The sequence below is a fragment of the Medicago sativa genome, chromosome 1, assembly GCF_051527215.1.
Source record: "Medicago sativa cultivar Bolivia chromosome 1, Bolivia_mono, whole genome shotgun sequence".
In the NCBI taxonomy this organism is placed as follows: domain Eukaryota; kingdom Viridiplantae; phylum Streptophyta; class Magnoliopsida; order Fabales; family Fabaceae; genus Medicago; species Medicago sativa.
The window spans coordinates 91,462,539-91,477,558 of record NC_140749.1 but is presented as its reverse complement, the minus strand read 5'-3'; the positions used below and the strand labels follow the sequence as shown (position 1 = coordinate 91,477,558).

The following is a 15,020-nucleotide window of genomic DNA, read 5'->3' as shown; positions in this document are numbered from 1 at the left end:
TTTTTTTTTTTTGCAATACATGATAGAGAAAGTAAAATATATTTGTTATAGATATAATAAAAAATTTTGACAAATAAGTATAATCAAATTACTTCTAAAAAAAGTATAATAAAATTATAAAACAAATTTTTTATGTAGAGAACTACTTTTCCAGAAGCTTATGTAGAGAACTTAACACGGAATTATTCCGACCATCGCCCTATCCTCTTAAGGGGTGTCGGTTTTGTTCCAGCTAAACGTGTGCGTCCTTTTCGCTTTCAAGCTGCTTGGCTAACACATAAAGATTTTCCAGAGGTAGTTTATAAAGCTTGGGATAAAGGTGAACATATTGTACCCGCGAATCTTGAGCATGTTCGGTTAGATGCGACTACATTCAAGAGAGAGGTGTTTGGTGACATTAATAAAAGGAAGAGTACTCTTGCAGAGAAATTAAAGCATGTGCAACACAAGTTAGAAACGGTTGATTCAACCCACCTCACGATGACTGAGGCATCACTCCAAAAAGAATATAATGATGTTTTAAGACAGGAAGAGATCCTTTGGTACCAAAAGTCGAGGGAGAATTGGGTGAAACTGGGAGACCGTAACACGAGTTTTTTCCACACCCAGACACTAGTAAGGAGAAAACGAAATAAGATTCAGGGCCTCTTTCTTGAAAATGGTCAATGGAGTATTGATGATGTTATCCTCCAAGCAGAGGCCATAAATTACTTTAAACAGTTATTTGAGGTAGACCACGCCACTACTCCAAATAATCTATTGATTAATGATATGCCTCGTTTAAGTGAGAAATGCAGAGATTCTCTTACAACACCGGTCCTTAAGGTAGAGGTGAGGAGCGCCGTGTTTAGTATGAAGTCATATAAAGCTCCTGGCCCTGATGGCTTTCAACCCATATTTTTTAAACATTTTTGGGGAAGAATTGGTGATGACATATGGCGTCTCGTACATACGTCTTTCATTATGGGTACTATTAATGCTTCAATTGCAGAGACGTTACTTGTCCTAATACCCAAGGAGAGTAATCCCCAAAGGTTAAAGAATTTTAGACCCATCAGTCTTTGTAATGTCATTTTTAAGGTAATCACAAAAGTTTTGGTTAGTCGCTTGCGACCATTTCTTGTTGACCTGATAAGCCCTCTTCAAAGTAGCTTCATCCCCGGTCGAGGTACTACTGATAATGCCATCCTGGCCTAGGAGGTTGTTCATTTCATACATCATTCTCATGCAAAAAAGGGCTCTATTGCGTTCAAAATTGATCTTGAAAAGGCATATAATAGGCTTAATTGGGACTTTTTGGAACTCACTCTCCATGATTTTGGTTTCCCTCCAGCAACTATATCTCTCATCATGAGTTGTGTTCGATCTAGCAATTTGAGTGTTATTTGGAATGGTGCCAAAATTGATCATTTTGCTCCATCTAGAGGTCTACGCCAAGGCTTGTTTGTTCTCTGTATGGAGAAACTATCTCTTAGTATTCAACAGAAAGTCCTAAGTGGAATATGGAAACCAATACAGGTATCTAAGGGTGGCCCACCATTATCTCATATTCTTTTTGCTGATGATGTTATGTTATTTTGTGAAGCTAGTATTGAACAGGTCAAAGTGGTTATGGATACCTTAGAGGAGTTTTGTTCAGCTTCGGGGTTAAGGATTAATACCTTAAAATCCAAAGCTATGTGTTCTAGGATGGTTCAAGGGGGTAGAAAACGTGAGCTACAAGATATTTCAACTATTAAATTTGTGGCGGATTTGGGTCATTATCTTGGTTTTCCTCTTGTCAAGGGTCGAGTTTCTCGAGATGCATATAATGAAGTTGTTGACAAAGTTTCAAAAAGGCTAGCTACTTGGAAAGGAAATATCTTGAATAAAGCAGGACGAGCCTGCCTAGTGAAGTCTGTCACAACAGCAATTCCTGTTTATACCATGCAACTTCACTATCTTCCTACTTATGTTTGCAATAGGTTGGATAAGATGTCAAGGAGTTTCCTTTGGGGAGGCGATGAGATCTCTCGAACTTGGAATCATGTTAATTGGAATATGGTTACAACCCCTAAACGCTTTGGTGGCCTAGGTATTCGTGAAGCTAGACTTACCAATTTAGCTCTGCTTGGTAAGTTGGTGTGGAGCATGCCTCATAATAAAGATAAATTGTGGGTGAAAGTTCTCGCCCATAATTAAATACATGGGCAACACGTCTTTATGGATGAATAAGAAACCTAATAAACCATCAATCACTTGGCGTGGTATTCAACATGCCATTACAAATTTTGCTGCAGGGTTTAGTTTTCGTGTAGGCTCTGGAAACTCATCGATTTAGAATATTGACTGGACACAACTCGGTCCCCTCTGCCAATTGGTCCCATTTGTTAACATCAGTGATTCAGTTATGTGTTTGAAGGATGTGTGGAAGGATGGTAGGTGGAACTTGCAGGATCTTGCCACTATGATACCTACCGATATTGTTCACCATATTCATCAGCTTCCAGCTCCTAATAACTTGGATGTACGACTTCAAGATGCGTGGACTTAGAGGCATGCAAAGAAAGGTGAATATACTTGCTCGAGTGGATATTATTGGCTTCTTCAACAAAATAGAGATTGGAATGTGAATTGTATCTTGAATTGGCTTTGGCGCCTTAAAGTACCAGCAAAACTTCAACACTTTCTATGGCTTTGTTTTCACAATGCTCTCCCTATTAATGCCCGTCAGCATCATTGCAACATGGTAGCTTCTCCTAGCTGCACCCGTTGCTCTTCACCCATAGAGGATATTCTTCACTGTTTACGTGATTGCCCGCACTCTAAAGAGCTTTGGCTCCGCTTGAATATGGGGCGTTATAATAATTTTTTCTCTGAATTTGATGTCAAGGTTTGGCTTCATGAGATGAAAAAAGGTACTTCCTCAATTTTGTTTGTTACAGGAGTATGGTATGCTTGGTGTTGGAGAAACAATGCTATTTTTGAGGATCAACATTGGCGTATTCAAGATGTGGTGCGAAAGATTTTTTTGTTACATGACGAATGCATTTCTTACTATCCCAATCCTGGTTTAGACCCACACTCGTCGCGCCTCTTAGCTCATTGGATCCCCCCTCCAGAAGGTACACTCAAACTCAATATAGATGGCAGCTTTCTAGACGATTTTGGTTGTTTAGGTGCTGGTGGTGTTGTTCGCAACCACGATGGAGATTGGATAACTGGTTTTTCCCACTATGAAGTTGGAGGTGATGTGTTATTAGCTGGGTTACGTGCTATCCAGATAGGTCTTTATTTTTGTAGTAAAAATGGTTATGTCAACATTATTTGTGAGAGTGATTGTTTGGAAGCAGTTGACCTGATTATTGATGGTCACGATCATACCTTGCACACTTATGTTACTGACATCCTTCATATTAGAGATGTTTTACATGCAAATGAAAATACAACATTGGTGCATGTTCTTAGGGAACAAAACATGTGTGCAGATTTTTTGGCTAAGGAAGGATCACATGGAAGATGCTCTGCTCACTGGAACTGCCCTCCGTCTGGCATGGAATCTCTCATCCTGAGAGATAAGCTTGGAACTTAATTTCGTCTCTCTTTTTTTTTTCTTTTTCTTTTTCCTCGTTACCTTGTAACACTACCAAAAAATAAAACAATTTTTTGTTTTATATAATTTTTAATTAATAAATCATTTTTTTTAGTTTTGTTTACGTGACTCGTGAGTACGTGTAAAAGTTAGTAAAGAGGAACAAATAATAATATATATTTATAGAGAAAGGAGAAGATTATAAAGAAAGTTCTTCTGATCATTGTGATCCTATTCGATTCAAATGATTAATATTTACAACTTTTGCATTTACACATAGAGATATCCAATTCATAAAATAAAATTAAAAAATAGGTGAAAGACCTTAAAAACCTAGAGAGCATGCCTCCATTAATCTCTAAGAATAATGTCTAAAATGATCTTAAATCGTAGATCAAAATACAACCAATGATCAAACGTTGCCACCATGTCATGTCTAAAAATTTCTTTCATTTTAATTTCTAAAAATTTATTTCATTTTAATTTTTCGTGATTATCTTCGACTTGCTATAACACGCCAAATAAGCTGTTTCGAAATTGTTCCCTAAACTCAACGAGAAATAGTTCCCTAAACTAAAATCAAAATGGAAAAGAGGGCTTGACGCTTAAATGTGTTCAAATGGAATGTTGAAGAATTTGATTTAAAATTATCTGTATTTGTAAACTTTAAGATAAAAATAAACTAAAAGCAAGTGGGACAAAAACTAAAGTTCTATGTATTGAATAAATTCCAAAAATAAAATTATGTTTTATTCCAAAAAAAATTTTAGCTGAAAATAATCAAAATATTAAAGTTCAGAAAAGTTTGGGCGGAGCCGGAGCTAAACATAACGTCCTGTAGTAATTGTAGTTATGAACCCTGTAGACCATCCCCATGGTGGTGGTGAAGGGAGGGCCTCGATTGGTAGAAAAAAACCATCAAGGCACTTAATAATGTAGTGATAATTTGATTCTTCGTCGCCGTAGTAAATAGTGTAGAGTAGAGAATAGCCAATACCAATGAGACGCTTCTGTTCCATCGAAATTCTGTAACCAAACTAGATATCTAAACAACTTAATATTTGAAATAAGCAAATGCAATGCATTCTAGAACAAGGACAATGAACAAAGATGATGGTAACAATATAGAACCTATGCAAAATACAATCAAGAAAAGAATTATAGAGAAAATGGTACATAACCAGAACTAAATCACATCAATTGTCAATGACTAGTTACTCGCAAAAAACCATTTAGCTATAACTGAACAGCATTAAACATAACTAAGCAGTATTGTTTATAATAATCGAAAAATTAGCATCCTTGCTGAAGTCATCAATGTGACACAGACACATTTACATTATGGTCTAGCTAGACATCATGACATGATCAATTGCCTGCAAGGCTTGGTTGGAAAAAAATCGCACGTCAACATCAGGATCCTCACCTAGCTCAACCAGACATGGTCGGATTGTCTTTTCTACCACCTGAATGGCAATGGTGTTCACAGGGATAAGAGTGCTGGCATAGAAAGAAAAAAGGATACGTCGATTAAAAATGCAAGAAAGCAAGATACTTACAGACTGGTCGACGATGGGGAAGATCGACTCTAATACCTTTGCCACGTTGAACTTTATGTTGGGCACTCTACACGGGATCGAACAGCCATGAGTTAGAAGCTTGAACAATTATGTTAATCCTTACCCTATGGTGCAATGGCATAGGGCAGACTTTCAAAAATTAAAATAAAATACCTGTCTTTTGATGCTGCAACAACAGCAGGCAACAATTTTGAACAAGTGACTTCAGAGCCCATTACAGGGGCTAGCAGGGAGATAGCACGAAGAATGGTCATCCGATACAAATAGTGTGGATTGGTAATCATCTCCAGAACCTGTTCCATACAGTTCGAAATGATACATGTGAAGTTGCATTTAGGACAACAAAACAAGTAATAGCAGATACAAAGCACATATTTCAAGGATAATAATACAGCGAGTCCTCGAAGGGCCAGAGAGAGGCCAGAGCCAAGGGGGGATGGCTGAACATACAACAAAGACCAAGCCTTATCCCACTAAGTGGGGTCGGCTACATGGATCAAATTACGCCATAATCTTCTATCATAAACCATATTTTGGTCCAAGGCTGAACATAAAAAAATAAAACCTGTATTTCCTAATTTAGCTGCAGTCGAAAATTCAATTTGTTATATTTATGACAGGAGACCTTTTTGTACATGACTTCAACTTTATTCAAACAGCAGTACCACGAAAGCAGATAATTCTATTATTTCAATATTTTGGAATAGGAGCTGCTGTGCTTAAACTGAAAACAAACCAAGAGTGAATGCAGGCTTCTTTGATCTCAATAAAGACGGCAGAAAAAAGTGGAAGATTTTCACTAGTCCCCTACTCCACTTCCCACGATTGCTCATGTGCAACAACTTTCTTTCAACATTCCAGTTGAAAACCAGCAGGTTCGTTAATTCATTTAAAATACGGTTTACTGTTCTCTAAATTATACGGTGTAAGCAAAGAAATGTATCTAAAAAAAAACAATGACGATACAGAAGAACAAATTAGAAGTGTCCTTCCGACGGAAGATAAAAGCATACACACAAAGACAAAATAATATTGAGATACAAGGTAGTGTACCACGTGTAAGTAATAAATTAAGGTAATAGATGAACCTGAGGAATGATGTGCTGCATAGCCCACTCAGGACCAAACTCTTCAGCTAGACGTTTCAAATTGTTAGCAGCTGCTTCACGAATCGAATGAACCTACACAAACAAAAATAGTAATATTAAATATGCAGTTCCCAAAATCTACCTTACTAGCAAGAAAGTGAAGAGCACAAACCTTATCCTGTAGCCACTGCATGCAAAGAGCACCCAATTTGTCGTCAAAAAATCCAACCCCTAACTGACTTGCCAATAAGGGTATATACTCTATAATTGCAAGCCGAACTCTCCAATGCCTATCCTCCGCAAGCTCAACAATGGCTGGTAATAAAGATTGAGATAACAGATCGATTCCAATAACCTGTAAGAATAGTTTGATCAATAAAACTTTGAAATATTTGTTTTGCTGAGTATATATGTGTGGCATGCAGATTTAAGGACATCAATAAACAGGTTCTGCGTGTTAAATTAATCAGAGGAAAGGAAAAGGTTTTCAAGAGTTTAAAAGCATTCTGAAAATTAAAACAACTCCAGAAAACTAGAACAACCTGATTCACTTGATCAAGCTTGCTGATGATGTTTAGGCGCACGTCAGGAAATTCATCCTTCAGAAGGGATAGGAAAATAGGAAGAAGCTGCTCTATTGTTGCTTCCTGCATTGAAGATAAGGTAGAACTAAGAATCACATTTGCACTAAATGCTACTACTACCATGATCAGAAAACAAATGCTTTTGAGGACAGCACTTTATTGCACAAACGAGGAAATACAATAATTTATTGAAAATTGAAAATCCGTGGAAAACTAGTGGCACAAAATTAGTTACAGAACTGAATTATCAAAATCCAGTAAATTCAATATAAATTTTCATGCCAGCAAAAGCCAGAAGCAAAAGATACCATAAAGTAACTACACTAAGCAGTCAACCATAAATATACACAGATTGCTAAGAAAGAAAGGAACCTTTAGAAATGACACAGGATATGTGAGTGAAACATGACATGTCATACATTACTAACATTCATTTAGTTTATGACCTTGCTAGTTTAGAAGACCTAAACACTGCTTTAAACCAAGATTTAACGATAAGATATTTCCCTTGTTGCAGGCTGGGAGGACGGTGGAAAGTGAGGACTTTAAAGGTGAATCTAATTAAATACTGTACAGGTCAATCGAGACCGCAGTATGACATATGCCCTTCTGACTTGCGAAAGACATATTTCAGTAGCTAGTTGTATAGAGTTTCAATGGTCTACACAACACAAGCAGATGGCATTTATGAAAACTGTGAAATATACAAAGACAGCCAAAACACTAAATAATGTTCAAAACTCTGCTCAGTTTACGAGTTAATGAGTTACATGGTGAAAGGCAATATACATTTTTTATGAAGGACCCCCAACAACAGATTTCACCTTCCTGATATGGATACTGCAAACACTGTCTAGAGAAAAATTACTGCAGAAACTTCTATCTGACATTTATACCTTTCCTAACACAGGAGCCATTCCCATTATTACTGAAGCCAGTGCAGAACGGACATGCTGTGAAGAGTCTGATGACAATTCCTGCAAAAGTTGTTCAATTTAGAATGCTAAATTACACAACCAAAACAAAAGAGAGCCTTCATATATATGGTAATATTAAACATCCATCTAAATTTCTTTCTCAAAGATGCACACCTTCACACAAGGAAGAATATGCTGAATCGCAAGATCTGGACTTAAAATCCGACAAAACTTGGTCACTTTCCCAGCAGCTGCTATGCGTACCTCAGCCTCATTATCTCGAAGCAATCGAACATATGCAGGGACCAATTCCGCTCTTCACAAACAAAAAAAAAGTGTTTCAACATGTTAAAATATCAAGAAAGATATATTCACCGGGCTTTAGGGTTGGGCCGTATTATATGTATGAGAAAATCAAGATCCCAACTAGTGAACTCAGCTCACAAGTTACATAATATGGCACTATGATGGAAAGATATACCGTAATTGAAATAGTAGGTGAAAAAATAATACCTGGTAGGTTCGGGGCCTACAGCTTCACAGAGCTCATACAATTGATTTGCAACCATGTAACGCACACGCCAAGACTTATCCTGCCCAGGATAAAATGAATCATGTCATTAATCGAAAGGTAACTAAAAAATGAATCACATCAAATAAATAATTAGCTAAAAAGTAAAAACATTTAGTAAGGTGCATATAACATTGTACAGATATGTAAATGCATGCTGACCAAAGAACCAAGTGCATGTTTGGGAGTTAGGAACTAAAATGATGTAAAGAAAAAGGATCTTTTTAGGCGAGGGTACTAAATAATGAGTTCACTTTTCCTTATTTGGATGTTTAAAATACATTTGATAAATGGACAGTTCATTTATAGCAGAATATAATCATATAACACATTTAAGCAAATTTATTATCACCTCTAGTTTACAATATTGTCATTTTAGAAAATGAATTTGTGTCAATGTATCTATCACTTTAATGAACAAAGAGGGTATAATTCTTAGCAACTAGATATTAGATTGATTTATTTCCCAAAATACATCAATTGATAAAATTTTGTCTGTCTCCTTTTAAGTTAACTGATTTATTTTCATTATTATATCTATATGGTTATAGTTGCTATATCCCTACCCCAATCACTGGAATTTATACCAAGATTAAATTAAAAAACAACTTTATTTTTTAACCTATGCTTTGTTGTACAATATCACAATTGACTGACGGATATTTTCTTCTCTTCTGTTACAACTCATGTACAGCAATAAAATTCATTCACGTACTTTTTAGGATAAATACCAAACTAAAAGGTTGACTAATTGAAGTGTAATCAACTGAAGTATCCTTTCATATTCTCCTCCCTCCTACTCCCACCCCAAACATTTACCAATGACAAAAACACTTCACACATGACATCCATTATAAATTTGATTTTAATCAGTGTGTTTTTAATAACTCCAAGAAAGAAAAAAATTCGCAAACGTTGAAGTTTGTATAGATCTATCTAGATAATCGATTATGAATCTTTATCCGAGTCCAAAAATGAAGCATGATAAGATAAAAGTCAATTGTATTTGTTTTCTCCGTAACAAACTTTGTTTTATAACTATGTAATTGTTTTTGCAGGGAATTCATAAAAAAAATTCAATATAAAAAACAATAACACAAGAATTTCAATTTGATGAAAAGTTAAACTAGTTGCATAACTGAACAGTTCAAGGATTTTTTTACTGATTTGCACACTGGCATGATAGTCAATCACACACTATAGTAACATTATGGTGTCACATTACTATCAGGTGGCAGCTACAGCCTACATGGTCTTCATCATGTCACAGTTTTGAGTGATTGCAGTTAATATCATGGAAAATCCTGGCCCCAATGGTACGAACGCATGGACAAAAAAACACCCTTCCCCAATTTTCTTAGTTTATCAAATCATTTTTTTTTTTTTGGATGTTTTTGTAATTTCTCTTTATTTTTCATAAGAATACATCTCATCCTCCTTCCTCAAAAGATGCAATATCGGTAATACAAAACTCTAGACGAGCATTCTTCCAAAACCTGGGATTATCTGGCATCCTCTCCAGATCTGTTTATCCACACATGTTCAAGTTTCTGTTTAACTGGCCTGTCTTCTTATTTTCTGACTTCTTAATGCTTAATTATCAATTATGAATGCCTAAAGTAATATTTTTTAGCATCTATACCTATACGTGTTTAGTTTAAATAATTTGAGCCTATAATTATGCGGGAGCTCTAATGCACCGGGTTGCCCTTTTTTTTTAATTTGTGCCTATAATAATGTTTTTTTTTTTAGCATCTATATACGTGTAGCTTAAATTACTTATCTAATATTATAGTTTTTGGTATAGCAATCACCCTACTATCCACTTTCCGCTTATAGTGATTCCGGGATTGGCCGTTCCATGCTGATATGCTGTCCCAGATTTATAATTATGCATATTGGTAAATTAATGAAGGAAGAGAGGGTAAATGAAAAGCAATAGATAGGGAACAGAGTTTTAGCCGATAAAGATACATAATATTAAAGAAGTGAGAGAAAGGTTACCGAAAATTTAAGGTGGTATTTTTTATAAAAGGGAAATTTAATCAAATGTACTTGTTTCTTAACAACCATCACAGTTATTTATTTAAGTTTTAAATCTGTGTCCAAAGCCGAACTGTGCTTTGGGTTGGCTTTCCAATTGCACATAATTAACTAACATTTCTAAGTTACTGGAATTCCTATCTGTAAGCATAGTGCAATTTTCTCCTTCTAGTTCAGAATGGACAAAAATCACCCAATAGCCAAACATCTTCCTGCTACTTCGTTCAGGTAAAAGATATGTGACATTCACTAGACACCATTTTAGTAGATAATGGATATATAGCATTCAAAGGAAATCTTGAAAGAAAAAAAAAAAGAAAAGAAAAAAAAAACTAGCTAAGGTTATAAATTGATGGTTTGGATAAAATTACTTTGAAGTGGATATCTGAAAAGTCGCAAGTAATATAACGTATTAGAATGGGAAGATCTCTAGGTTAGCTACATACTTTGACTGTTGAATCATCCATATAGTAAATATGATAAGGGCGCAATGATGAAAATTAATTATAGATGAACAACAGTTTTATCAACTCCTATATGTACCTGGGAGAAATTAACTATAACTGGGAGTATATGTGCAACACAATCTTGTGGCTCCAACAGTTTTCCAAGAGCAGCACAGCCCTCCACAGCCAACAATCTGACAGAATCTTGATCTGCCCCAAGTAAAAAAATAGAATTACATGTTAAACAAGTAAAGCGCGTTCAAAAATAAAGATAATATCAAACAGTTTAGACAATGGACAAACACATAGGCATCTATCTATAAAGAACATAAAATGTTTATTTAAGTACCATCTTGAGTAAGATCGTCAAAAATTGACATGATGTCAGCCTTCAAATGAGTATACTCAACAGTTGCAGCGAACTTCCCAAGATTTGTCGCAGCAGATCTTCTAACCATAGGCATGTCATCCTGACATAACTGACTGTATATTGATCTCAACTCCGTCTTTGATGCTTCTGGTGCACTAGGGTAAGCAATATGGAATAGACCACATGCAGAGACTCGGGCAGTAAACCATTCACCTGCTGCCAATCTCTGAAACAGATGTCTTGGCATTAATTGAACAGACTATTCTAGTAATATAACAAATGGGAACTACGAGGCTATATACAACATATCTTAAACGAGAAACAAACACTAAGACACATATGATCACTTAGCAACAAAAAAAATGTTAGGTAGCAACAAAACAATGTCAAATAAGGTACTTATCAAGCATCATTATAATACGCCCAGATCCATTAATCAAACTCCATTTTTCAAAAGTATCAGAACTGTTAACATAATAGAAACTTGTCAAATTCCAGATAAAGTAAATTAATGTGATAATCAAAACCGCACTGAATGACAAAATTATGAGCCAAAAGTAAACAATTTAGGTAGCATTCATGATATCTTCCATGTAAAGTAATAATAAAAGAATTTATAGCAATGAAAAAGAATATAAACGGACCTTCACTAATGGGATAAAATATTCAACCAAATCACTCTCCCTCATTTGAGATCCAATTCGACAAAGTGACTCCACAGCTTTATCCCTCACGCAGGTTTCCTCAACACTGCAAAAAGCCTCCAAAGGTGGGAGCAACACACTAGCATGTTCGACTCCACCAACATAAGGAATGAAAACTCCCAACTCTTCCGCCATAGCAAGAAGTACCTCATCATCATCGTCATTATTCTCGGTTAAAAATGGAATTAATTCCTTACGGGTTCGCTCCTCTCCAAGAGCACGTGCAATGGTGGATAGCCTGCGAATTGAGTTCAACCGCAGTTGGATATCATCATTTTTGAGCTCGTCTATAAGCACGGCTATTGGATAAAGTGGTTCGTCCGCCATAGACATTTTGTTTAGTTCTGCCAATAGTTCTGAAAGAATGAGTAAATCAATCAAATGATCAATAGAATCTCAAATATAACCCTAAGTTCCAACCAAAAGTAAAGTTTGAAGTACAATAAACAGTAAACATTATTACTAAATCGACATTAACTAGTTCATTTGAATTGATTAATAATTTGATTGGCGTAATTAGGCATTACTTTGTGTGGTTGAATTAATTAAGTAATCAATTGATTAATGCAAGAGTTTAACAACGAAGGAGAAAGTAGAAGTTCGAAGCTGAAAGACGCACGCGCGCGCATGGCAAATCGAAAGCATTTGAAAAAATAATAATAAGAAGAAGAAGAAATCAAGAAATTGAAAAAGTTAAGTTGAAGATGAATTGAAAAGGTAAAGTGTGAAATTGAGATAGAAAGAAGTACCTCGCGAAAGTGTTGTTGAATTGTTGCGATTTAGGTCGGTAAGTATGAAGGAATTGAGATCTTGAATAAGGAATTCAACTAATTATTTACTGCTACTGCTATGGATGGGATAGTGAAAACCCTAACACACATACACACACCAACAAAGAAGAAAGGAAGACGACGACGAAGACAATATTAGAAATTAGAAATGAAACTCGCTTCTTTCTTCAATGCTTTTACTTTCACCGTTGCCCGTGGCACGTGTGTAACCAACTTTGTTTCCTTTCCTCTCTTCTTCGATTAATTGCTTTTCAAATTCTATAATAAACCCGTTCCTAAATATACTAAGATTAAAATTACTTCAAAGAAAAAATATCAAAATTTAAAACATACTTATATGCGTAAAAAGAATATATTGAATTTTGTGTGTATTAATTATTTATTTATCAATCAATCTTTCTTTATTTTACGTCACTTTTGCTGGAACATAAACTAACTATTTTTTTTTAGCAAGTAAACTAACTATTTCTTTCTTGAAAGATAGACTTATGAAATAAATATTTCTTTTGTCTCAAAACAATTGTCACAGTTTAATTATGTACACTATTCAAATAATTTATTTCAATCATGCTTTTATTAATATATGATATGATGACAATTGTTAGGAAATAAAATGTTTTCAAAATATCATAAAGTTTGGAAGTACAATAAACATTACTTAGAGCATCCACAATGGAGACTCTCATCTTTGAGGTCTTAAATGGATCCCACATTGACACATCACTTTTTAATAATTTTTTAATAACAGTACCTAATAGGTACTTAACCACTCCAATCGAGACCCTCTAACAAAAGGTCTAATTGGGTCCCACCAATATTATTTATTTAATACACTATCTATTTTAATACACTTTTTAATTATTATTTAAATAAAAAGGTGATGTGGACCCATTTAAGAATGAGGTCTTAATTTAGACCTTTCATCTTTTAAGACCCTCACTTTTTTTTTCCACAATGGGGTACTTATGAGGTACCAGGTCTTAAATGTTTAAGACTCTCTCATTGTGGATGCTCTTACTTGACAAATACCAAGAAAGATCTATCTTAGACAAACTCTTTTGACTTATTGAATGATCTGAAAAATGTCACAGATGGGGAGGCCTTGGTTGAGGTTGTGAATGATAATCTTGACTCCACTGACTTAGATGTGTGAGTGCAACTGTTACTCACTCTTTGGATGTGATCATAGCTCCAAACATGACCTTGAATCCTGGGATATCAGACAAGAATAACGTAGTTGTGCAACATCCCATGCCACAACCTATCACTACTGCTTACATGTCTTGGACAAGTGACAACCACCCTGTTAGCACATATGTTGGAAAGCATACCACTAACATACATTCTGAAGTTAGCCTTAGAAGTGTCCAAATTCTGAAGAAATTACGGGGGGGATGATGATGATGTAGAAGATTCGGCCTCTGATTGCCTCCAGGAAGCAGAATTTGATGTCTACGAGTACCTGGCTCATAATGTAGAGCTTGCTAACCTCCCTAAGACTAACCGAAAAGCTTAGAGGCAAAAAAAGGGAAAGTCCAGTGTTGGTAAAAATTGACACTCCAAACACTCTTTTGGTCTCCAAAAAGCTGTGAAGCCCGGATACGAGATACGATACTGCACCGATACGCCGATACTGAAAAATTTCAAAAATCAAGATACGATACGGCTGGGATACGTTCATAAAAAAACTTATATAATTAAATGTACAATATAAATATAACCATTTTTTTAATATTCAAATATATTAACAAACAAAAGAAACCAGTCATAGGCTCGTAGCACATCAACATAAATATAAATAATATTGACGATTAAGAGAGTGATGATTAGTCAATTACATAAACAATATATCCCAAAAAGAGCACCATCACTCCTATATTATATCCAAAAGGAACATTGTTAGTGTTATACTATATCTATCCAAAAAAGAAGCACTATATCCAAAAAAGAACACATCAGTACCCAAGAGTTAAGTTATTTTAGTTAACATTAATTGGGAAATATCGGGGCAGGTATCAGTGCAGGATAATTATCGAATACTCTCCTGATACGTATCGGGAAGTATCGGATAATTATTTTTTTAAAAAATAAAATTTAATCTTTGGATACTCTTCTGATACGTATCGGGAGGTATCGGTGCAGGATACGCAGGGGATACGATAAGTCATCCATTTTTAAGTATCGGGGCTTTATAGCCAAAAAGCAAAAAAAAACATATCACACAAGCTAATCCTAAGGATTTAGAGGTCATCATCACCCGTTCCAAAAAGGGTATTTCAAAACCAAAAGTTTTAGAACCTTAGTTGTGTAGGGAATGTCTTCTTTTGCTTCTGTGTAAAAGGGTTTCAGCAGAAA

General features: G+C 35.3%; 1 protein-coding gene across 1 annotated transcript; it reads right to left on the bottom strand.

Moving 5' to 3' along the window:
- Window positions 1–4,672: 4,672 nt before the first annotated feature.
- LOC146959103 (uncharacterized) lies at window positions 4,673–12,815 on the bottom strand. Its single transcript, XM_085740613.1, has 13 exons — window positions 12,624–12,815; window positions 11,815–12,230; window positions 11,150–11,396; window positions 10,898–11,010; window positions 8,254–8,333; window positions 7,915–8,056; window positions 7,720–7,800; window positions 6,782–6,886; window positions 6,412–6,594; window positions 6,240–6,332; window positions 5,305–5,444; window positions 5,131–5,197; window positions 4,673–5,037 (listed from the first exon to the last, which is right to left on the bottom strand). The coding sequence occupies exons 2-13, from the start codon at window positions 12,205–12,207 to the stop codon at window positions 4,918–4,920; spliced, it is 1,764 nt and encodes a 587-aa protein (XP_085596739.1). The 5' UTR covers window positions 12,208–12,230; window positions 12,624–12,815; the 3' UTR covers window positions 4,673–4,917.
- Between the last annotated feature and the right edge of the window lie 2,205 nt (window positions 12,816–15,020).

Excerpts from the sequence above, each read along its gene's own strand:
- LOC146959103 (XM_085740613.1), bottom strand. The coding sequence starts at position 12,207 with ATGTCTATGGCGGACGAACCACTTTATCCAATAGCCGTGCTTATAGAC. Across the intron at positions 8,057-8,253 it reads GTAGGCCCCGAACCTACCAG|AGCGGAATTGGTCCCTGCAT; the intron begins GTATTATTTTTT and ends TTGTTTGTGAAG. Across the intron at positions 6,887-7,719 it reads TGGCTCCTGTGTTAGGAAAG|GAAGCAACAATAGAGCAGCT; the intron begins GTATAAATGTCA and ends TCTTCAATGCAG.